This window comes from Cyprinus carpio, chromosome A23 (assembly GCF_018340385.1).
Source record: "Cyprinus carpio isolate SPL01 chromosome A23, ASM1834038v1, whole genome shotgun sequence".
Lineage (NCBI taxonomy): Eukaryota > Metazoa > Chordata > Actinopteri > Cypriniformes > Cyprinidae > Cyprinus > Cyprinus carpio.
In genome coordinates this window covers 12,385,293-12,411,217 of record NC_056594.1, presented here as the reverse complement: position 1 = coordinate 12,411,217, position 25,925 = coordinate 12,385,293, and the positions used below count along the sequence as shown (strand labels likewise).

General features: G+C 36.8%; 1 protein-coding gene across 2 annotated transcripts; it reads left to right on the top strand.

Annotated features, from left to right (window-relative positions):
• The first annotated feature begins 796 nt into the window (after positions 1-796).
• On the top strand, positions 797-24,440 carry LOC109071182 (ephrin type-A receptor 2-like). 2 transcript variants are annotated; one of them, XM_042713186.1, is made up of 17 exons: positions 797-999; positions 1,662-1,729; positions 2,926-3,574; positions 11,812-11,967; positions 12,139-12,474; positions 13,482-13,606; positions 13,718-13,904; positions 15,207-15,306; positions 15,799-15,854; positions 15,948-16,073; positions 16,870-17,055; positions 18,208-18,269; positions 18,426-18,635; positions 18,777-18,926; positions 19,017-19,210; positions 19,595-19,750; positions 22,675-24,440. In XM_042713186.1, exons 1-17 carry the CDS (start codon positions 918-920, stop codon positions 22,781-22,783), a joined length of 2,952 nt encoding a protein of 983 aa, XP_042569120.1. In that variant the 5' UTR covers positions 797-917; the 3' UTR covers positions 22,784-24,440. The 2 variants fall into 2 exon arrangements, with proteins under 2 accessions (XP_042569120.1, XP_042569121.1); XM_042713187.1 differs by having other exon boundaries at positions 818-950.
• The last annotated feature ends 1,485 nt before the right edge of the window (positions 24,441-25,925 follow it).

The window sequence follows — 25,925 nt, the reverse complement described above, 5'->3', positions numbered from 1 at the left end:
CTCAGAGTTGCTATGGGACACTTTTGTCGTGATTTAAGTATTGTACTCAAGCTCTTGCTAGTTCTGCTTTTCCAACCATACAGCATCTTTCATTATATTATAATATTAATATAATTGATCAATAAACATAAAATAAATGTAAAATTTTGTATTTTAGTGTTTCATATAATATTATAGGTTTTTGTTAATATTTTGAATTCTTTTTTCTTTATCATTTCCATTACCATTTTAATTTTATTATTATTTTTTTTCTTTTTACTTTTTTAAACATCTATATATTTTCTATTAGTTTTAGTTATTTGATATTGCCTTGGAAACTAGCCTAATAAGATAAGTTACAAAATAAGTTATTTTATTTCAATTTTATTTTTTACGTTTATTTTATTACGTTATGGTTTTAGTTTTAGTCAACAATAATAACCCTGGTCCCATATACAGTAGACTATACAATATGCCATAATTTAAAAAAGGAGAGAACACAAAGTGATGATGAAAGTAAGAACACAAAAACACAGATTTTGCTTCTTTTTTAAAGCAATAAACATAAATAAATAAATTAAAGACATTACATAAAAGTGTATTACTACAATGCATAGGAAATCAGTTCAAATATAATGTAAAAATGATGGCATTTGTTGTATGGTTTTAATTTGACGTATTAAAAGTTAAACATTTGGCCTAAGTTACTGTAAATTTTACAGGTAAGCTACACGCTAAAAAAAAGGTCAGGGGCGGGGTCCCAGCAGGGAACTCATACATGTGAATGTCCATGACCACCTCCTTCCTATAAAGACGTCGATCACATTCCAGCAGGCGGGGTTCATGAAGCTCCGCATTTCTCAATGAGTCTGTCGAGAGCGCAACTGGAACAGCAACTGGATTGAGTGTGGAGCAGCCAACATCATTTCCACTCCAAAATGGATTACAGACGGATTAAGCGTATTTTATTTGTCAGTGTATTTATGAACTTTGTATTTATTTCTCTTCAGAAAAAGGAAGGTAGGCTACGTGGAATTTACTCTTTGAAACGTTCTAAAACTTAAATCTCAGGTTCACACACACATGGTTTAAACTTTTTAAAGCTCTGTGCTATGCTGGGTAGGCTATAGCTACCTAAATGTCTCTATGGACATAATTTGCGTTGTTGCAATTTTATTGCCAATGTTTGGCACCGTGTTAAATCAACCTGCGCGAGAAGAAAAAAAGTGATTTAATAGGCTACTGGCTTCGTCGGTCCGCTGCAAGTTTGTGCATAACATTTCATTTTAAATTTGAATTGGCTACCTCTTATCTTTAAAATAATTTAAAATATACCTAGCGCATGCCTTAAAAAGGCTGTTTTATATCTAAATATGATATCGCATTTGGCTATCACACGCGAAGTAAAACAAACTCTAGTTTTGAAGAAAATCTATAAGCAAAGTGTGAACGTTCCTTAGCGACGAAACATAGTAACTGGACCCAGTCTTTGTTCATTTTTATTTAATTATTATTATTATTATTTACATTATTTTTAATTAGTAGTATCAGACTTCATTTCCACGTTTGTTTCTAGTAAGAATGATCTTGAATGAATTGTTGCTTATAAATTACTGCTGTGTATCCTGACAAAAATATTTAAGATGTAATTTTTTTGTTTTTGTTTTTGCGTTATGTCACAGAGGTGCTGTTGGATATGGTGGCTTCGGGAGCAGAGCTGGGTTGGTTGACATCGCCTGTTGAGCACGGGGTGAGTTTACTGTAGCCTCCTTCTACCGTAAGAACCCTCACTTCTGTTGGCTGCATGTCGTTTCGTTTGTTTCAAGCTATTTTTGAGTGAACAGGTTTTTCGTTATTGGATACGATTAATTCCGATTTTACCCTCAAAACATTCCTGGAAAGTTATAGAGGATTGCACATACTTTGCCTGCTGAACACTTGTAGTCCCGTGCGAATTTAAAGCCCTGTGTTAGCGACTGTAAAAGTGAGGGTGTAATTGACTTTTAAAGGTCGGCGCATATGGTGCTTTTTGTGACGCTATAATGTTAACTAGAATTTAGAAGCGTAATTGGTTTTCAAATCAAAAGGATGTGTTTTAGAACATGGTAGCTGGTTTCTATCTGGTAGACCAATTTGGACCAGCAACAAACCATACTGGCCATAGAATCTAAGGGTAGTTAATCTGGGTAGAATGATAGCTGGTTGACACGTTTAGATCAGCTAGTGTATTTTTAAACCATGTTCCAAAAGAGCTACTGGGTTTTCCAGCAGGGAATGATCTGGGATGGCAAGTACAGACTTGTTAAGTTTTCTTCCCACCAATAACCAGTCTAAAACCGAAGGTTTTTATCTACCTTAATATGTGGAAAAAGTAAATGCACAAAGTAATTAAATCTAAAGCGTTTTCCTTCAGACTGTCATGGAAAAAGCTGAGAAATGAAGAATGTGAACAGGGTGTCAGCATGCTTAACTTTATAGAAAGTTAACTGAACTCTTAATGAGCTGCTGTTTAAAGAGTTCAATGTCTTTCAAATGTATGCAATGCTTTAAACCACAAAGTTCCTTTTATATGGAAGCATTCGTTGTAGAGACCATTTTACTGCCATGCCACACACACTACAAAAACAATGCACCTCTGCTGTAATTAATATCATGGTGCACATGAAATTAGAGCTAAGAACACACATGTACACTGCATGTGAACAGATATGTTACAGCACATTACGTCAGTCATGCAATAGAAAGACTGCTGCATTGTTCCTTGCCAGAATTTGATGCATGGGTAATTGACCAGCATCCTTACTACTACTTAAAATTCCACGGTCAGGGCATTTTGTGTTATTTTTGTCCTCAGCATTCAGTGGCATCTTTTATTGAATTTTTTCCCCCACATTCTTGGTTTTGACTTTCTTGCTAACATCCGTTTTTTTTTATTTCACATTGCAGTGGGAGATAGGCCAGCGGGCTGTAAATGGCTCTCTGTTGTATAACTATTATATATGTAACGTGGAGGGACGAGAACAAGATAACTGGCTTCGTACTACGTTCATCCAGCGCCACCCCACTGCCTCTCGGGTCTTCGTGGAGCTGCGATTCGTAGTCCGTGACTGCAACTCTTTCAATGCAGATTCGCTTACCTGCAAGGAGACCTTTAACTTGTATGTCTCTGAGGCTGATGCGGATATTGGCACAGCTTTCCGCAAGGGCCAGTTCCGCAAAGTGACCACCATTGCTCCAGATGAAATATCCAGCCTTGGGGAAATGAAGATGAACATTGAGACAAAAGTAGTGGATAATCTTTCTCACAAGGGCTTCTACTTGGCCTTCCAGGACATTGGGGCCTGCGTTGCCATCTACTCAGTCAGGGTTTACTATAAAACATGTCCAGCAACAGTGAAGAGCTTGGCAATGTTCCCTGAGACTGTGGCAGGGGGAGAGAACCAAGCCCTGCGGGAGGTGGCTGGAAGTTGCGTCTCAAACGCTGTAAGTGAGGACCAACCTCGCATTTATTGCACCACGGATGGGGAATGGGTCGTGCCTGTGAGCCAGTGCCAGTGCAGCCCTGGGTTTGAAGCCATGAACGATGCATGCCAAGGTAAGACATAACTTTCTTTGTTTGGTTTCCACAGATTGAGGCCAGCACCAGCTGTTGTCACCTAAGATTTCTGGTTTAAGTCAGGAATTTGAATACTGACTAGACTTCAACAAAGATTGTGATTAGCATTTCAGTTGTAGGATATCATTATATGAATTACTGTATTATTTTTCAAAAATGTTTTGTATTATTGTGAATTTTGTCTATCCTTACCATACATGCTTGTGGCTTGCGGTCATTTTTCTGCACTATATATATGTTTTTGTTTTATTTTTGTGGATTGTTTTGTTTTTTTTTGAATTGGGGTGACAATATTTCTATTTTTTTATTAGGCGTACTTTGTCACAGTCACCTGTGTTACTTTTTTTTTTACCTGTTTTTTCTTTACTGTGCGTTTGACTCCCATAACCCCCAGCATTCTTTGTTTAGACATCAACAAACTCTTGCACAACCTATTGAAGCTTATTTCTTTTTTTTTATTTATGGATGTGACAATTTCTTTTTTTTATTAGGCGTATGTCACAGTCACCTGTGTTTTTTTTATTTTTATCTTCTTCTCTTGTGTTCTTGTCCCTGCCACACCAGAGCAAGATCAGCCACGTGACAGTCCTAAAGTGCTTTGCGATTATAGAAATGAGAGAACTGGCGTGTTGGGACTTGTTTAGAGTAATTCTGTTTTAAACGTCCTCTAACCTCAACACTTTAACATATTTCCACAATTCAGCCACATGCAGTGACAGGAAAAATGCAGGCAAATGAAAATCAAAAAGCAAAGCAATTACACATTACAGTTGCCAAAATCATGCCCATGCATTTTTTGGTTCACACACATTCCTGGTTTTACAGACCTGGAATTGTGGGAACAGGTGTGTGTGCATGGTTTAGAATGGGAAAAGATAAAGTGCCAGACTTTGGAGAGGGAGGAGATTGTGGTGGAAAGGTGGAGAATGGAATGTAAAGGTAGCAGAACAATGAAGTGCTGTGTTCAGAGACAAGCCCCCCTCCACAGACCCCCCCCCCCCCCCCCCCCGCCAGCGCCTCTTTCACTCGACTGATGCATTCTTGCTAGGTTTATTAAGGAGCCTTCCCAACTACTGCCGGCCTGAGGAATTCCCTGAGGAGAGCTCCAGGCCAGAGCTGACTCACGTTGATGGATGTACTGTTGATTAAAGGCAATCATTGTCAAATATCCAGATCAGGGGACTATGAGTAAATGTGTGGGTGGGGTCAGACAACCATTCGTTCTCTGAAAAGGATGACAAACTATCCTTAGGTGGTGAGAATTTTTAATAATATGTATATTAGGCATGTACGCAGCACTGCGGTTTAATCAGTATTGATGCTAACACAGTTTTCTACTAATAAAACACAACGTTTCTCAGACATAATGAATAAAAGAGTGCATACCTTTGTTGACCAGAAAAAGACGTGCTGCCTGACCTATGCTAGATTGCACTAGGAATACATGCCCACACCCTGTCTCTCGCAGTAGACCGAGGTTGCCAGAGTTGGATAGCTATAGTTTCTGGAATGTATCAAAGTGCTACTGGCCTCCATATTGTTGATCTATAGGAAAAATATGACACTGATGATGAAGCCGGATGGTCTTGAATCTTTCACAGTTGCATATTTCAGTAGAAAAATCCTTGTGCTTTTCCTGAACTGGAACATGTTAAGCCGAGAGTTATGGGTGACCAAGTTAGAGTTTTGTGCATATAATGTGTGGTGAGTGACTGGCTGGGTAGTAATTGACTTGGGTGTGTGTCCTCAAGAGCCATAAGTACTGGTTTTGGATAGATCTTCTTCCTATCCTGTTACTCTGGTCTTTTCTTTCTTTTTTGCTTTCTTGTTCTTAGTTTCACAATTTTATATGCACTCCCAAACTGATTGTGATCCCTAGAGTCTTCCCAAATTAAACCAACTAGGCATGGTTTTTATTTATTGTCATTGGCTGTTCCAGTGACAATATGTTATTTTTGGCCTTGACTGCAGGTCTTGGAAGTGATATGTATTAAAAGTTTAAACATCCACTTTCACACGGCCCTGCAAACACTGTTGAAGCTCTTCTGGGAGATTTCAATTGGTGTCTTGTAAATAAACAGCTTTGCTTATCCCCATCTGTCTCCCAGAGACAAATAGATGCTTTTAGGTCATCCCTAGTTTACATGCAAAAACATTTTAAATAAACGTTAGCTCTGGCTCACATACATGTATGTCTATGGTCAAAATGTTGTGAAATTTTTAAATTCCTTGCTTGAGAAAGTGCACAGAGCACTCGAATACCTCGAGTCACTGGATGACAGTGCAGCAAGGGAATAAATAAATAATCCAAAAGTGAGATATCTTGAGTTTGCTGGGCTACAATTAAACAAAAGTGAAAAATATGATGTTTAGCTAAAATATAAGCAATAGTGCAAGCTTAAAATTAGCGCTAAAATTGTTCAGCAGTAATCCACCAGAATAGAGCTGAAGAAAGCAGTGATAATCTGTACCCTGAGGTGTAATTATTATCTTCTTTATGTGATGCTAATGCCCTCTTCTTTTGCCTTATTTAATTCTTGTATACCTGTTAAGCCACAGAAACCATTTATCTCCACCTATGGGATTCTTAATCTTACTTAACTAGCAGGCAACCGCAACAATTCATTGCCGGTTCTCTCCATTGCGGTACCATTTGCCTGGGCAAGTTTAGATAATGATGAGCACTTCTAAATAGGTTTGGTTGACTTCTTTGATCCTCTGTCAATCTCATGTGCCAACATCAAATGAAACAAGAGTGGATGACGTGGTTGTTCTGATCATTCCAAGATAATGACTGCTGAAACATATAAATTAAATAAAACTATGCTCACTGGAATGCAAAATGTTTGCGTTGACCATGTAGGAGGAGGTGAGCAAATGATAAAGTGAGTCACCATATAAGGAGGGATTTCTGTGGCCATTTTTGCGTATATAATTTTGTTACTTTTTTGAGTTCACTGGTATATTCGGTCCACCAGCGAGGTGGAATATTTAGGTTTGACGCTCTAAATACCATGCGGCTCTTACATGACAGGAGTTAAGTTTAGGATTGTGTGCATGTGCTGAGTGTATTGTGCCGCTAGTATGTGAGATCAGCAGTTTCCTGACTCCGAGTCAGCTCTGTGTCCCCCCGAAACAGGACAAGCTATAGCGGAAACCGGAGGCCTTCTAATCCTCAGTGACCCTTCAACTCATCCGCTCAGGGATTTCTATTGTCACTCTCAGTCACTGGCTTCATTCATTTATTCGTTTCGCACTTAAGGAATTTTGTTTATGCCTTTGCTTAACATTTTTGGCCTTAACCAGACTTTTCCCATCTGTGTTGCCATCTCAAAGTTTGGACGATGGGCTGATGTTTTGTAAGGTCCAGAGCGAGAGCAAACCAGACCACTAAGTTGTGCTCATTCAGTCGAGAGATTTTTTTTCCTAGTGTTTTTAGGTTTCTTAGTTAATTCCTTTCTTAATGAACAAATCTTTCTGGATGAGTCTCAGTGTTTGTGTCCTTTTGTGTTCTGTCATCTTCTCTTCCTCTTGCCCTCTTTCCTTTAGAATGAGTGAAAAGTGTGAAAAAAGAGGGATTATAGCATTTATTGTGTCTGTTAACGACTAGATAAAAGAGTGAGTGGAATTGTAAAGCTAGATGTAATTCTCTTACAACTGTTCCATTGGGCAGATAATCCCTTGCACTAATGCTCTCACCACACCTAGAGACCATTCCCTCCCGCTGGCTTCATGTTACCACTGCATCCCCCTCTATACATACAAACACACACTCACTCACAGCTCTGGCTTTGTCCTGTCTGACCATAAGAACCATTCAGAGATCTTTACCATGCATAAAGCAGTTTGTTGGAAAATGAGTTAGAATATGCATAAACCTTTCAGCAAACCTTAAATATGGTAAAAATAAAAAATATTTAGAAATGAACTGATATTAAAACAATAGCTGATAATGATAACCTGAATTTAATTTGAATATTTATTATTTTATTTTAATGCCTGATAGTACTGATGATTTTAGTTTTTAGCTGGTGTCTTTTTTGACATTAAACCATTGTTGTGTATGCTAAGTGAATTAAGTAATCCCAAAATATTAGTTACATTTATGTATGTATTTTAAAAATAAGTACTCCTAAAAACTGACAGAAAATCTAATAATAGACAGAAATAGACAGATAGACCATCCACAAAAAATATCCAGTGTCAACTTAAAATTTTCAAAATTTATATTCTAAATTGATATGCACTAATATGATAAATTAAAATCAACACTATTGTCCAAAATCTGATTTCGTCTTATATTGTGCATCCTTTAAAAAACAAATAGCAAAAGTTTGAAAATGAAAAATGAAACTATTACACTAACAACATGTATACATGAATATATAAACACACACATAAATAAATATTTTTATACATAAATATATAAACATACACGTACACAAACATGTTAATTAGCAAATAAATATTTCTTCATAATATCTCTGATATATAAATGTTTTAATCTGTTTATAATATCTCTCTCTCTCTCTCTCTCTCTCTCTCTATATATATATATATATATATGCTTTTTATAATTATTATTTATACTTTATTTATATATATATATATATATATATCTACACACTCACATCTTCATTTTCTTATGTGTGTGGGTTGTATTTTTTCTGTGGCTCTCTGTCTGAATTTAACCTCTTCCCCTGTGAAACTAGCCCCTGGCCGCTGTCCGCACTCACTCTGCTGTGGTGTTTGTTTTACTTGGCCATCAACACCTGGCGGAGCAGCACACTTTAACTCAACTCTGCCCAGGGCTACATGTAAGCCCCTCCGTGCCTAGGTTTAAATGACTAGTCCTTTTGTTTTTCTTTCCTTTTTCTCATTCGAATCCCCCTCCGTCAAACTCTTGTCCTGTAGGGGTTTGGGCTGTCCCACCGCCATGTAAACACTCATTCATTCAGGCCTCCTTCCCCTTCTCTGTCGACCCATCCATCCATACATCCGTCCATTAACGTCACCCTCTCATCAGTCTTCGCTTTGACTGCTCCACTCAACCCACATGGCTCACAGACCCCAGTAGGTCATCGGCGAGCAGGATCCAGCTACTCTCACAATAAACAAACAGTCACTCAGAGGCTCTTATGGCCTGGGCTCTTGGTGCCAGATAGCGAGACGGGGCAAATGAAAGACGGCCGACACATCTTTGCTGGGAAATTTGTATTACATAAATGTAATCAGTGTTCCACAAAAGCCATAAGTCGTTGTTTGCCTCTGACCTCTCGCTACGATTTTTGCGAATGAGCCAGTTTCTCCTTTCCAGAGCGTGCCTAACATTCGCCTTCTCTGTTCATGCATGCTTTGATTGGCTGCCTTAGGAAGGAAGCTACGCGTCAGCCTTGTGTTTCCTACTTCCTGTTGTGTCCAAATTGTGAATACAAAGCCCCTCGTGCTGTACCACATTCCTGCTGTATTTTGAAAAGTGAAACGTTGGCTAAAATCACCACAGTAGCTTTAGAATTCAATTGACTATTTAATTCAGTTTTACTTGCATTTTCTTTGTAATTATTTTAGTTTTTTTCCCCTTAATTTAATGCAGATAAATTAAAAATCAATACTATTTTTAAAAAAGAAAAAAAAAACTTAGTGTTGAGTTTTTTTGTCAAATCAGTGTTATGTGAATTTAGGAACCACAAAATGTATTTGTTATTTTGTTTATTAAAAATATCTAAAAATAGGAAGAAACACACTGTCCTAAATTAAATATCCATTTTTTTTTATTATTAGTGAAATATCCTAGCAATTTCTGAGTGAAAATAGTTTCAAAGTATATCCTACACCACATTTTCAGTGTGACTTGAAAAGTTTGATTCGTTACACACAGTTTTTTGAATAAGTTTCCAGTCTTTTGTAAACTTTTTGTATAAAAGGATTAAAGCAGCCCTGCAAACACTGTCAGGTTTTTGTCTGTGACTGTTAAAGCCAGCCAGCATATTAAAGTGTCATGTGGCATCTACACTATTCAAAACAAGTGTTTTCTCTCTCGATGCCCTGAGTGGCAGTCTGTGCCTGTTGTCCGGACTAAATAGGACATCTAATGTTGTTTTTGATGGTCGCTTGTGTGTGTGAGTGAGGCGAGGGGGGTTGATTTTTTTTTTGTTGTTTGTGGAGAGCCGAGAGGGGGGCGGTATGAAACGGGGTTCGCAGCAGCAGCTGTTTGGCCCCCTTTGCTGTGAATAGGACAATTCTTTTTCTTCCCCTACTCCCCCTTTCCTTTCAAATCCCACCAGGACTTGTTATCCCTCTCTCTGTCTCTCCCTCATTCCCCCTGTCTCCCACACTTTCCCCACCTCCGCAGAGGGTGCGTTAATGAGTTGCAGTAAAGTCTCCACAACAGCTGGCACAGAAACAAGATGAGGAGTCAACTTGAAAGAAGGAATAAATAACACATTGGCCCGATCTTCGCTGCCATGCTGAATTCTTTTCATGCTGCGAGTTTTCTTTTGAAATAAGAGAATGCATGCTCTCAAATATTAGAGGTAATGGATACCACCGTTAACCCCCTTCCTGTGAGGGAGAGCAAGTGGTTCAACCCAAAACAAGGCCTCAATTGATACAAAGCATTCAGGAAGGAGGAAGCACACTACTCTGTAATTATAACTGTTTGGCAAATCTTCAGATAACAAACCATTACAAAATGGAAACAATGATTTGGTATGTGGCCACTGTGCTACTAAAATGCAACGACTGCAAAAAGTATTTTCTCATTTTAAGCTCTCTCTCTTTTTTGTTTCTAAATTAATTATAATACTATATTTATTGTATTAGTCTATTTTTAACTACATTCATTTCTAATGTGATTATAATGATTACAAATAAAAATATATTTTAAAATTATTCTTTTTTTAATATTATATTGCAACTTTATATCTAATAATTTTACTTATTTCACACTAAGGTATAACAATAATAATATTCAAATCTTATAATGAAAATAAATACAAATAAGAAAAAAGGTGCAGAAACTTCAAAAACAATAAATTCAGAAAATCAAATGCAATGCTGTATGTCTTTATACTGATAGACTTCTTCATGATAGGTATATGTTTTGCACTTCTTTGAAATGTCCTAATACTGAATTTTTTGAGCAAATATCAATAATCATCTCTCTACTAGTATTACACCCTCTGTGCCTCTGGCAGCATTTCAACACACATACAGGTATTTCTCCTGATCAGACACATAGTGTACATGATTGTGTAATGTTGCAACCAATAATCTAAGCCTTGCGTGTGTCTGAGCTTGTCTCTTGACTGATAAAACTTGCACTTGAAACTGAAAACCAGATATCACAGCACATCATTGTGAAGATAAGTAAATCCTATATGTGGCTGCTCCAAGAAATGAAAGAGCCAGATTCAGAACGGAAGCAGTGTGTGTTTGTGTGTGCTTTAGGGTGGTGGTGGATTGTGAATAAGAGTCTGGATAGCGGAAGGACATGAGCTGGGCATGTTAGAATGTTTTTAGACAGATTCCTAGGACACCTTTCTTTTTCTTCCTGTTTGTACATTTACAAAGTCTGATTGACTAAATTTATGCTTGCAAATCTATTTTTTCTTAATATTTTTTTTTTAATTAATCACCAATATTTTGTTATATAATGCAAAGACTTTCATGTATTTTTAAGTGTGGTTTAGTGGTCCAAAGACATTTTGGGACCATTGTATGTCTATATATATAATGTAATATATAATACATATATATGTCTGTATGTATAATATCTATTGGACTTGGTTGACAACAACATTCTTCTTCTTTATTGAATTCTTAGTTAGATGCAGCATTCATCCTGTATGTTGTTTTTATGCATTTTGTTCTTTTTTCTCTCGTGGTGGAATTTTGAGAGCCAGAGGTCCCGTGCTGGAATGTGGGATGACTGGTCCTGTTTGTAGAGAATGGGGGGGCATGGTTCACACAGGATGAGTAGGAGTGTGCTTAGTCTTGCTCTGTCAACTTTGCGCACTCTTGCACAGGGCTTCAAAAAAACTAACAAAACAAAGCTTTACAAAGAGAGAGAGAGAAAAAATTATCTTCAAAGGAGTTTAATTTAGTGCTTTCATACATAGAAGATCACTTGATATATATATACGCTGTGAGCAATTTAATTGCACAATTTGCTCTCATCCTCATCCAAGTCATCATATATGTGCTTTTTTATGCAGAATGTCAGCCTGGCTTCTTCAAACCTTCAGTGTCCAGTGAGACCTGCAAACTCTGTCCAGAAAACACCCAACCCTCGGGTCCTGGCGCCATCAGCTGCACCTGCAAGGAAGGCTTTTATCGAGCACTTGAGGACCCCGAAACAGCCGCTTGCTCTGGTGAGAAGCTGCCTCGCTTTAACCTGTACATCTCACCTGTCATGAGCTAGTTGCTGTCATTTTGTATTTGCATACAACATCCTTTCTCAGTCACTCTTTTCTGTAGGGATTAACTAAACAAGTACAGGTGAATGGGTAAATAAAAGGATTGTTTGCTCTTTGTCTGCTCAGGTTTACCCTCCGCTCCTCAGAGTCTGGTGGCAACCACAGCTCAGATGTCAATAGGCAGGCTTCAATTGTCATGGAAGCCCTCTGCGGACACTGGCGGGCGCAGTGATATCAGATACACTGTGGTTTGCGAGCGGTGCGATGGGAGGGCATGTCAGCCTTGTGGTGAGAAAGTGCGTTTCGATCCAAGCAACACTGACCTGAAGGAGACCAGAGTCACTGTGAGTGAACTGGAGCCCCATTTGAACTACACCTTCACTGTGGAGGCACGGAGCGGAGTGTCCCAGTTCAGCAATAAGAGAGCCACCAGCAGCATCAGCACTGCTCTACATTATACAGGTCAGTGCTCTAATTGATCACAATAATAGAAAGCAAAATGGACAGTTTAACAGATTTACTAATGGGCTGAATCATTTAGTGTACTTTTATATATATTTTCCCATCTTTTTTTACTGTTCAGAAGTTTGGGGTCAGTAAGATTTGTATTTATTTATAATTTTATATTTTTATTTAGCAAGCATTAAATGAATAAAAAAAAAATACAGTAAAGACATTTATAATTTATAAAAGCATATTAGGATTAGGATAATTTCTGACGGATCATGTGACACTGAAGACTGGAGTAATGACTGCTGAAAATTCAGCTTTGCCATCAAAGGAATAAATTACATTTTTAACATGATTAAAATAGAAAACAGTTATTTAAAATGGTAGTAATATTCCACAATATTACTGTTTTTACTGTATTTTTTGATCAAATAAATGCAGCCTTGATGAGAATAAAAAAGTCTTATCGACCCCAAACTTTTGAACACTAGTGCTTTTTTAAAATTCTAATTTTCAGCTCTCTTTCATTTCATTTTCACAATTTTTTTGGGGGAAATGAAAACAATAAAAATATATAATTACATATATATTATATAAAATATAAAATATATAATTTAAATTATAGTAGGCTTTAATATAGGGATTGTTTAAACATGGAACAAAAAATCCAATCATTTTAGTTTTTGCAGTATAAACAGCAAAAACACACACACAAAGGATATTTACCAACCTGATTCAAACCACATCCATTTGTGGTTTGAAATCCGATTAAATCAGATATTTTGTTATAGTCTGTACGGTGATTCCAGTCAGATCAGATTTCATTTTTATTTTTTTTTCTAACCCCATCGAAAGTGCACAGTGTTTACTGGGACTGTTTCCAATTACACTCAGTTTTCCCCTCACTCTAGCGAACTATGTGACATTGACTAAAGATTGTATTTAAAAGTTGTGGGTGTACAATTTAAACAAACTCATATACTTGAGAGACTCAAACATAACTGGTGTTTTACCTCCAGATCCCCCAAAAGTGACTGCGATGCATCTTGTGGACAGTAGCTCCACCAGCCTGTCGCTTCAGTGGTCTGTTTCTCACCTTTCCAAGCCGGTTGCCACACGTTATGAATTGATGTTTCGCAAAAAGGTCAGTAACAATATCCATTTCAGCCTTAACACGTAACTGCAAATCTTGATCCGTGATAGTGGCGCTGTTATTCTCCATTTCATCATCTTCCTTTCATTGTCATGTCTACAGGAAAATGATGAGGAGATAGCCAATGGAAAGGTCACTACCTACACTGTGCTGGTGCTGGAAAAGAACTCTGTTCAGATCAGTGATCTGTCTCCTTCCACCGTCTACTTGTTTAAAGTTCAAGCTCTCAGCCCAGAGGGAAACCCTGGCAGCTACAGCTTGGAACAGGAGTTTTCAACACTCCCCCAAGGTGAACAAAGTGAAAATGATTGCTTTTATTTTAAGACCCTACAAAATCAAAATGATATTTTTATGAGTTTCAGTTCTCTGGATTTGAGGCCATTTATATGCTCACATACACCTAAACATTGACAAAATTTACTATTAAAAATCTACAGCAGATTTCTAATACTGATGACTCATTCTGCGCTACACAGATATTTGTACGTAGTCCAATCAAATGTTCTCTAGAATGAGAATGTCCCGCCCCAAATACCACCAGCAAATCAAGTTCATGGCTGTGTTGTAACTACGGGCTATTGGATATTTAAAAAAAGGGACAAGCACAATAAAGACATGTTACGCCCAAATTTCCTGTATCAAAAGGCAATACATCAACACAGACAAAACAACTGTGCTTGTTATGCATATTTATAAAAGGGAAATGCATAATAAAGGAATGTTAAGCTGTTTTTGTTTTGAATATTTCTATATTTTTTTTTTTTTATTATTTTTTTTATATTATTTTTTTATTTTTGTGTTAGGTTTTTTATTTTTTTTTTTATTTTGTTTTTGTTATTATTAATAATAATAGATTATTTTTAAAATCAGTGTCAGAATGTGTTTTTTTGTTTGTTTGTTTTGTTTTGGAATAACCTACTTGTTGTTAAAGGGACCGTAAAAGCTCCATTCGTCTTCAGAACACAATTTAAGATATTTTGGATGAAAATCTGGAGTATTCTGACAACGACTTTCATATCTTTTATGGACCTTGAGACTGTTGTTTACTTGGCAGTCTATGGGACAGTCACAGGCCTCCCGGTTTTCATCCAAAATATCTTATATTTTTTTAGGAATTGACAGTGTGATTTTGAGGGTTTGGAGCATCATAGGTGTTTGTGATTAATGACAAAATTTTTATTTTGGGGTAGAGTATCCCTTTAAGTAACAGATAATGTTTCTTTGCTATGGAAGCCCGTTTCAGCCACTGAGTAAAAAAAAAAAAAAAAAAAAATGCTGCAAAATTTCAAATTCAAAATTACGAGTTATAAAGTCAGAATTGCAAGATATAAACTTGCAATTGTGAGTTATAAAGTCAAAATTGTGTGTTATAAAGTCAGAATTGCGAGTTTATATCTTGCAATTCTGACTTAATAGCTCATGCAATTCTGAGAAAAAAAGGTCAGAATTATGAGATAAAAAAAGTCACAATTACCTTGTTTATTTTTTATTTAGTGGCGGAAACGGGCTTCCATACTTTGCTCTTTTTTGTTATGGAGTGTGTTTTATTCTTGAATGACTAATTTGCTTGGCTGCATTGTTGTTTTCCCAGCTTCTCAAAAAACAGGAAACACAGCAGTGATCCTCGGGGCAGCGATCGGAGGAGGCGTCATGCTTTTCATCGTGGTAGTGGTCCTGCTTCTGCGAAAACGGTTAGGACCAAGCACTTCACGCACACACCCGGCTTTGTACCTCTCCCCCAGTCAGTCCTTCAAGCCGTTCCTTTTCTTTCTCCTTAAAAACCATTCAGTGCTTCCTTTTCACCGCTCTCACACTCTTACTGAAACGGCGCCTTACCACTTTTGGGAAAGAATCGATTCACTGACTGTCCGCTGACTGCTCACTAAGTGTATTTTAACAAGTGGCATATTTGAAAGGAGATGAATCAGAGAGGCATATTGTGTAAGATAAGAGGCAAAAGGATTGAAGGAGGTTCTGTGAGGGCGACGTGAGCCCTTCGTAGTTCCCTGCGATAACCCAGACCTCTGTCACCACTTGGCAAACACATGCTTTTTTTTTCTCTAAGCACCCCTCAACTGAATGGAGCCGGTCCAGTGCTATCCACTCTTCAAATTCAAGTCTGAAAAGAAATGTGTCGGTTTGCTGAAAAAGAGAGCACTCATTGAGTTGTTTTTCTTCTACAGGCGAAGAAACTCTCACACCAGACAAGGGCCAGAGGACACCTATTTCTCCAGCTCAGGTTAGTGGCATTGAATTTCATTTGGTGGCTTTCTTCTTTTACAACCCTGTCCCTTTCCTCCTCTTAAATCCTCCCTGAATTCTCTTTAATCAGACCAGTTGAAGCCGTTGAAGACCTATGTTGATCCTCACACATATGAAGACCCCAACATGGCAGTGCTCAAGTTTGCCAGCGAGATCCATCCTAGTCACGTCACAAAGCAGAAAGTCATCGGAGCAGGTTAGTAGATCCATGGCACTTTGACAACCCGCTGTGGGGCTGTTTTGAATGCATTCTGGGGGAAGGGAGTTTCAACACTCATTGATTTGAAGTTATGTTACAGTTCAGTGAAAGCGACAGCTTTTTTACAGTTCACTGGAGTGACAGCTTAAACAAGGCGCGCATCAGAAATCGTCTGATTCGAGCTTTACATGTTAGAGCTGGAACATTTTTAGTGTAGTGATTCTTTTCCTCCAGAGACGTTTTTTTCCCTCCCAATGTCATTCAAATTGAATTAGTGTTGTTTTCTTAACCCGCTCTGGAGCATTTTTTCATGTCCCACATGGAGGAGTACTGCTATAAAAAAAACCTGAGTTAATTAATCATGACTTAAAAATAAAGCAAACAACCGCAAAATCAGTTCTAAGTCCTAAAGTGTTTATAAGCCATATATCAAACAGCAAATTTAAATGAGAAGATCAGTGCACCATGGTTGTGTTTCCCCTCTCAAAACGCCCACAGGACGTGGCCCTTGTTCATTTTCTGTCTGCTTGTTGTACACAGATTCTCATGCCCCCTCTGACCCCGCCCCCCCCCCCCACACACACACATAAATCAACTCAATAACGTTCATAGGCTTCTCCATGGCATAGCACCAGATGCATGCTGCTTATCATTTTAAAGCGCCTCCTTCATGTTTTTAAATAACCCCTATATGTCATGAGGCACGATTAAAGCATTGTCATTTGGTATGTTGCTTATCTGATCTGATGCCTTTATGCCTCTCCCTTTGGTGATTTGTGTTGCTGTGGTGTAGGTGAGTTTGGAGAGGTGTATAGAGGAATTCTGAAAGTTCCCGGTCGGAAGGAAACAGCGGTAGCAATAAAGACACTGAAGCCAGGATACACGGAGAAACAGAGGCAGGACTTCCTTAGTGAGGCCAGTATCATGGGACAGTTCTCACATCAGAACATCATCCGACTGGAGGGGGTGGTCACCAAATGTGAGTGCCCTATCAGTTGTAGTCTACACCTAGTTTTATAAAAAATGTGAAGTTATAGTATATATATATATATATATATATATATATATATATATATATATTATATATATATATATATACATAAAATAAAAAGTGCACATACACATATACATGCACCTTTTTATTTAATTCAAGAAACTATAGAATAAAATATAAACTTTATAGTTTATGTAAAAAATGTGTATATACAAATTTTTTTATTATATTTTATTATTTTATACACCTATTATTTAATTCAAGAAACTAAAAATAAAATATTTTTTTATTTTATAGTATAAATAATATATTTTATATATTTATATAATATAAAAATATTACATTTATAGTTATAAATATATATTTCTTTAAATAAAGACATACTATATATATTTTAATTTAATTCGAGAAACTAAGGAATAAAATATTAATTTTGTTTTACTTTATAGTATATATATATATATATATATATATATATATATATATATATATATATACACACACACACACACACTTTTAATTATGTCTTATTATTATTACACAATTGAATTCAATAAACTAAAAATCCACCTTATTTTTTTTTACACGGATGTAAGCCGTTTTCTGTGAATGTGTGAGACTTCTAGTTCATTAGCTGCTGCAGAGAAATAACATGAATAAGAATAACAAAGTTCAGTAAATAGTAAAACTGTTTGCACTACAAACCAGTGTGTTCATAATTAAGATAATGCATTAAAATAATATGGTAAGACACACCAGTTTTCAATATCAAGCAGTAAAACAAACTGTTTTATACAGCTAAAAATAGCTGGAAGCGGATGACACCTGAAGCCAGACACTTTAAATTTACAAATGGCCATGCTCACACTTACAGGAAATATAAAAATATTTGTATTAAATTTATAGTAATAAATCTAAATATTTTTTTAAATAAAACATGCTATATGTGTGAAAATGTGTGTGTGTGTGTGTGTTTATAGCATTAACAAAACATAAAAATAACTGTATTGTAAAAATTATTAATAAACATTTTTGTTGTTTTTGAGTTTTATCCTTTGAAAATATTTAATGAGAACTTCTATTTATTTTTACTTTTCGTTTTGTAAAGCCGCTTTGTCTTTGTCTGTTTCTTTTCAGTCAAGCATGCCATGATTGTTACAGAGTACATGGAAAATGGAGCTCTTGACAAATACCTGAAGGTAAGTTTGTCAAATTCATTGCTGAGGCAGAAAAATTATGACAGATGATACTGACATACTTGCATAGTGATTTAACATAGCAAATCATTTACTCAAGATTTCCCTTGTGTGTTTTTCCTTTTACAAGAAAAACTAGAAACTCTTATTTCTTCACAGGACCATGACGGCGAGATGTCATCCTTCCAGTTGGTTGGTATGCTCCGTGGCATTGCGGCTGGAATGAAATATCTGTCAGACATGAGCTATGTACACAGGGATCTGGCCGCCAGAAACATCTTGGTCAACAGCAACCTGGAGTGCAAGGTGTCTGACTTTGGTTTGTCGCGTGTTTTGGAAGATGACCCTGAAGGAACCTATACCACCAGCGTAAGTTCACTTAGCAAATAAATGTGGGGTTAACTCCAGATCTCTTTATTTTACCATTACTAAAACCTGGTTATTATTTCAGGATTTTCGGAAATTACATGGGATTGCCTGACACTTGTTTATATGTTGTTTTTTCCTGAAGGAGGTAAAATTCCTATTCGCTGGACTGCTCCGGAGGCCATAGCTTACAGGAAATTCACATCAGCAAGTGATGTGTGGAGTTTTGGCATTGTGATGTGGGAAGTCATGGCCTTTGGAGAGAGGCCCTACTGGGACATGAGTAACCATGAGGTATGGACTGGCCACACCACATCGGCTATGAACAATTACTCTGCTGTCCTTTAAGCAGAATGTCTTATCTGACTACTTTTGTCTCTCTAGGTAATGAAGGCCATTAATGAGGCTTTCCGCCTTCCTGCTCCAATGGACTGCCCCTCTGCCGTCTATCAGCTGATGTTACAGTGCTGGCTGCAAGATCGCTCCAAACGGCCCCGCTTTGGTGACATTGTCAGCATAATAGACAAACTCCTCAAGAGCCCAGATTCTCTGAAGACCATTGCAGATTTTGACCCTCGGTAAGAGCTCAACACATACTTTGAATTCTTAAAAGGCTTGTATGAAGCTTCACAAGACATGAATGGCAGAGAGAAGTCGAGGCATGTACTGTCTGTTACACAGCTTTGCGCAAGAATGTCAAGTGGTAGTTCTAACAAAGCATTCCTTGGTAAAGTTAAGACATGCACCTCGTACCAGTAGTGCCGCTGAATGATTTGGCATCTTCTGATGTTAATCACATCGTATGCGTGCCAGAGGGAAAAATCCAACAGTTACGTATCTTTATCAGATTCGAACCGAACAGACAGGATTTCCGCTCGCAGTGTGTCTCCTTCCCACCCAATAATTGCAAAAAAGTCTCACTGTGTGGTTTGTTGAATGTATTTATGTTCTGTGTTTGTCAGAGTTTCCATTCGGCTTCCCAGCACCAGTGGCTCAGATGGCTCTCCCTTCAGGTCTGTGGCCGAGTGGCTCGAGTCTATCAAGATGAGCCAGTACAGTGAAAACTTCAGCATAGCTGGAATCGTCGGCATGGAGCAGGTGCTGCAGATGAAGAGCGAGTGAGTAACGCTAAGTTCCCCTCATTCTGGACCTTTAGCACGCTATACAAGGGAAGCGTGGTTGTGAACAATCAGATGAGATCACGGCAACTGTCCAAAGTGCATTTCTGCAGAACTGATTTCTGCTTTACTCAGTGTGTCATATCCTGATGTCCAGATAAATGGAATGTTTGACTTGAATTTTACTGGAACCAGCTAAAATCTAGGGTTTTCATTAGATTAGAGTTATATATTTGTCTATAATTAATTTGCTCAAATTAAGTCTCTAAACATATAGAGATGGAGTCATAAAAAGTTTTTTATCTTATTCTGTTATCATGACTATTTGCCCATAAATGGTGTTTCTGGCAGGCAAAGACTGCAAATTACCTTACTTTTGTTAAACATCTTATTAATTTAATTTATAAATGTTACTGTAGAAAAAAAATAAATAATTGAACGAATACAATTATACATTTTGTATCTTTATTATTATTTAATAACTATAACATATTAAAACAAGAACAAAAATGAATAACATTAATTAAAAATAATAATAATTAAAATTATTATTATTAAATAGTTAACATATAATGTTTTAATAATAAACATCCCACTATTCAAATATGTAATTTTGTTTATATTAATGTGTATTATTATTATTATCAATTTTCCATCTTACATAATACAAAATTAGTATTCTGACATATTTTGTGAAATAGTCCTTTGAATAAAATGGCCCCAGATGAACATAATTTGAGAGTTCTGGGAATCTGTGAAGGAATTCGGAATGTTTGGAGAGCTTCCTTTCCTGCGGCTTACAGCCTACACTGAGGCTGATTGGTCAGGACAAAATCATATTTAAATAAGATGGTATCTTTTAACTTTTAATAATTCCTAGAACATATAAATATTTTCCATGTTTTAGTTTTAGGGATCCGGTAATTGAATGTGGCGCAAATTTATGCTTTGGTTGCAAGGATAATCTCGCACAACCGCAGACCATTTTTTGATTTACTGTATCTGGCGAGCTCAGAAACCACATAAATTGTAATAATGATTTAACCTTCTTAAGACTTTTAATTAAGTAAAGTGATAACATTTTACTTAAAAACGTAAAAACCTTTCAGCGTCTTCTCAGCAAACACCTTAAAATGCTACTAGTTGATTCAAGTTTGAACGTGAAACACTGTGGCAACAGAGAAAGAATAGACTTGGTTTTTAGTGGCCTGGATGTGGTGAATTGTGGCATGCTGTTCCTCCTCCCCTCTTCTTCCATCCCTCCCTTCCTCCCACTGTTTCGGTAGACTCTCTCGTCCCTCCCATTCCCAACAGAGCTAGCCGAGGCCTGTGCTTTCAGTGTAGCCAGGAACCACTGTTTCTGCCTTCTGGGGCCATGAGGCTATACGGCTGCTCCCCTTCACATCAACACGATTGGACTTAAAAGCCAGGACATGAGATGAAAGAGTGTAGGGGTGGTGAACAAGAGAACTGATGTAGATGTGGAGGTAAAGACGACAGTGCTGGACTGGACCTCACGGAGGAGGCAGTGTGACTGATGAAGGGGTTGGGAGTGTAGTAACAGCGTAGTTCCAATATTTCTGGCTCTGCTCCCGTGGGTGTTTTTAGCCTAGAAGCTTGCTGAACTTTGTGTAGAGGGCCAGAAATGTCTTTGATGTGCTTGTCTTTTATTTTATGGCTGACTGTTCCATCTGGTGTCATCTGGTAGCACTCTTTAAAACCAGAAACTTTTTACAAGTCCTCCGCTGCCTGTGCCGGCCAGCTCTGATTCATGGTGGATGAAGGGAATCCTTTTTAAATCATCAAGGCGCTAATTTAAAATGTAATTAGGACTCTGATAACATGCTATCTTTCAAACGCTTCCTCAAAATTACTTTCGAAAGACATGATTATGTATAATTTTTAAGCACCCTCCCACTGTGTTATTATCGTTGATGAAAACGAACTAAAATTTAATAAAAAATAAAAAAATAAAATGAATTAATTAATTAATTAAAAGGAAAAAAAAACTTAACTGGGAAAACTAAACTCAAATATGACTTATGACTACAAAGACTAATTAAAATGAAGTGAAAATGGACAAAAATATTTTTTTTGAGTTTTAGTTTGAGATTCATGGTATATTAAAGGAAAAAAAACTTTGCATTTGCATGGTGTCTTTGCTAAAATTAAAATAAAAATGAAAACTACAATAAAACTGTAAAATAATGAAAACTAAAAAAGAAACTAAAGAATAAAATTAAATAAATATAAATGATGTATTGACAAAACTGAAACTAAACTAAAATACATTTTATGACTCCAAAACCAAAATAATCTAAAATAATTTATGCCAATTTTTATTTTACTTTAGTTTTAGTTTTAGAGACATGCTGTATTATAAAATTGAGTGTATTAACTTTAGCTAAAACCAAAATTAACAAAAACTGTAAGAATAAAATAAAAATTACATTACAAAACTGAAACTGAACATATATATTAAAATAAAACGAAAATGAACATAATTTTTGTTTTAGTTTTTTTTTTTTATAAATGGTGTATTATAAAACTCTTATTATAAAACTATAAAAAGCATTTGCATGGGATGTTATAATATGTTGCTAAAACTAAATAAAAACTAAGACTAAACTCAAACAGAAACTAAAGAATAAACATTTTTTTTTATAAATAAATGAAAATAAGGAAAACAACTTGGCAGAACTGAAAATAAGCTAAAATAAATTTTTATGACTGAATTTAGATTTAGTTTTGGATACATGCTGTATTATGAAATTTAGTGTATTAACTTAGGCTGAAATTAAGTAAAAACTGTAAGAACTAACAAAAAATAAACTGCAAATAAAAATATAAACAAAATAAAAATGTCAAAACCTTAATGACCCTCCCCTCCCGTTCTCACACTCTCTTTCTGTTCTGCTTCCCAGGGATATCCGTAACATTGGCGTCCGTCTGCCGGGCCATCTGAAGAGGATTGCCTACAGCATCTTGGGGCTTAAGGACCAGACGAGCACCCTGAGTGTGTTTGCAGTGTGAACTGTTTTTAAAATGCACTGAAGGGACCAAACCCTTTAGCTGTGGACTGAATAAACTCTCAGCTGCCTCGGGATTGGACTGCAGGGACAGCCCTTGACCTGGCCATAACCCTCCAGTCTAGCAAGATGAGCTCTCAACGCTGTGGAGACGAGACGTGAAGTGTAAAACAATCAAAAAGCTATTGATGTATGCATCAAAACTTGTATATTAGATCTATTTTTACCATTCACATATGTTTATTTTTTAGAGAAGATATAGTAGTTTCTTTAGTTTTGTTTTTTTATTTTTGGTTTAGTTTCATATGCATGCTTAATTTTTGCCGGAGAGCGATCAATGCTAGTTAGTACTCACTTTACGCTCGGATCTTATGCGTTGCTCCTCCAATGCTGTTGGCACTGTATTGCTCTCTACTTGACTGAACGTTTCAGCAATACGAGAGAAAAGCAGACCCACAGGTCTTTCTCTACCAGAAATGTGGACTCAAAGCTGGCGGTTCTGGGTTTAACGTAAGACTTAGCGACTTTCTGCTGAGATCAAGGTGATTGTAGTTTTCTCTGGTTTCTATCATGGTTGAGTTGGCCATGATTTGATGTCTCGCACGATGACATTTCTTTACAATTGCACTCTCTGCACTATATGCTTTGGACCATCAAGTTTAAGGTCCCTGGTTAAGATGAAACAGAGCAGCAAGGCGTTCCTTAAATCCTGTGTTTTCTCTGCAAACAAGAAGAATGGAGGCACCGCTATGAAATAGCACTTAAATCAGAAATCTCCGCAGCTGTCTCATCCCTTATCGTTATGAAAGGTTACAGCAATAATGACATTAAGGATCGAAAGGAACAAAGAGCGAGCAAAATGACAAAATGGAAATGGGTTAAGAAGAAAAAACTTTCTGGAACAGATTTTAGGACTAAATCAAATGGGAAAATGCAAACAAATGCACGGTTCTGATTTTCAGATATTTGCACCAAGTGACAGTCCTAACAAACAAGAAAATGATCAAACAAACAGTTATGTGGACCAGGATATGTGGATGATATACCAAAGTCTGTTATTCATTCTGTATGAGCAGATTAAAGCCGCCTGGAGCTGTGAATTGCGGAGACTCATGGAAGATCTGGTTTATGATTAACTGATTCAAGATATGCTGGGATGAAATGCTATAACTTTCCTTGATTATTTCCTCAGACTTATAGGACCCCAATATGATTTCAAATAGGGGGTAGATAAACCCCTTGAATGGAAAAACTCTTTCTCAATGTTAAACTCCAGAGGAGAGAACCAGCTACCTGATGGCCTTAACTCTTAACGGATTATATTGCAGTTCCTTGCTAATTTCACTTTATTCTGATTATTTCTTCCATACTTAGAAATGACACATTTACTGTTTGTTTGAATTGATATTGTGTTTCATATCTTTTCTAAGTGGGATGTTGATACTGGTAAATTGTAATGATTGCAGAACTTTTTTTGAAAGGGACATTTGTCATTTTTGATCACCCATCTTATTTCTGACCTTTTTCTAAACATTTTTTGTACTTTATTTAATAGTCTATTTATTTTTTACTTTATTTATTGTTTTAACAACACTGATTTGGGATTTATTTGTAATGGAAGTTTGTCTTTCAGTCACAATAAAATCTTTGTAGCCTTTAAATTCAATGTCACTTTGACTTCTTTCCTTGTTTCTTCAACAATAAAAGGCATAATAGAATAGAAATGAAGTTGCTGCTCCTAATTACAGCTTCATTGTGATGCATTAAGCACTGCCATCAATACAGCTCTGATGTACTCACGGATGCCAAAAGCTTTGCATGACTGGATTATCTAATTGGTCAAAGCAGCCCCTATTTAATTAGTTGCCAGTTTGCAGTCCATCTGTAAACTATGACAGAAACCAGTGAACCTTATAACCCGTGCAGGACAATTTACTTTGTTCTCAGTTTGAAACCCTCCTGTCCATAACTACAGCCTCACTGAACCCAAATTAAGAGAGGCTTTTGTCTGGCGCCCAGACTATTGAATTTATCAGCAGCTGTTGAGTGATGCAGGTAACAAAGACACTAATGCACCCTTTCGATAAGGTGGAAAATGTCAAGGTTGGAATGTAAATATTTACATGCGAAAATAATCGGACAGGGGACGCTGGCTAAAGAACGAAATGCCAACATGGAAGTCAGACAAGTAGAGCAGGGAAACAAAATGTCCCGCATCTGTTTCTTTGACCTGCATTATGTCTGCATATCTGTCATTGTCTAGGTAGCTTCGTCTTCTTTTGTCCAGATGTTCTTGTACACATGGCCAGGGATTGTAGTTTTACATAATAAGTGCCTCATGTGGTTCAGTGTGTAAAAAAGTAAATAAATAAAAAAAGGGCACATTGTATTAATATGAAGTAATTAGATTTTTTTTACAGGTCTTTCACCTGTGTTTTGAATTTTGCACTTCATTGTGTTTAAAGGTTAAAGAAGAAGAATGTTTTACTTCTTCACATCTGAAACACATTCCTGTTCCTCTGATGTCACTTAGGCCACAGTGCTGTTTCCTTTTTGTCCCCAATACTAATATATAAAGAGAGAACCAGTGAAAAGAAAGTGAAAATCAGTGTCAGGTTGCTTTGAAAGTGAGGGGAAGACATTTTGAATGCACTAACCAGCATGTACCAATTAAAGTATGTTTACTTTATCTTGTTTGTATAGCTGTCTATGAGCAGAAATGTCCCAGAATGTGTATTATGGCAGGCACATTTTCCCCTGTATGTGCGTTAAGCTTAAATTACAGGCTACAATAGCTAGGTGAGGACTGTGTTGAAGGCTGGGCTGCTGTGCTTTATACGCTGTACACATGGTTTAACCTTAATGGTAAAATGTCCTGTGTGAGGCCTGTGGCTTTCATTTTTAGGTTTCCTCCGTCTTTACAGTGGCTTTGAAAATGTCCCTGCTCTTTAAAGAACTCCCATTGTAAAAATCATCATCGTACAGTTCAAGTATGAGTTTATTTCTTGTCTTTTCCATCGCCCTCTTTTTCATCTGAACACACAAAGCCAGAAGCGTTGTGGAATTTACATCCCAGGCTAATTTTAGGGATGGGTTTCTGACCATAAAACACATCCTCCAATTTGGGGCTATATTGGTCTTCGTCC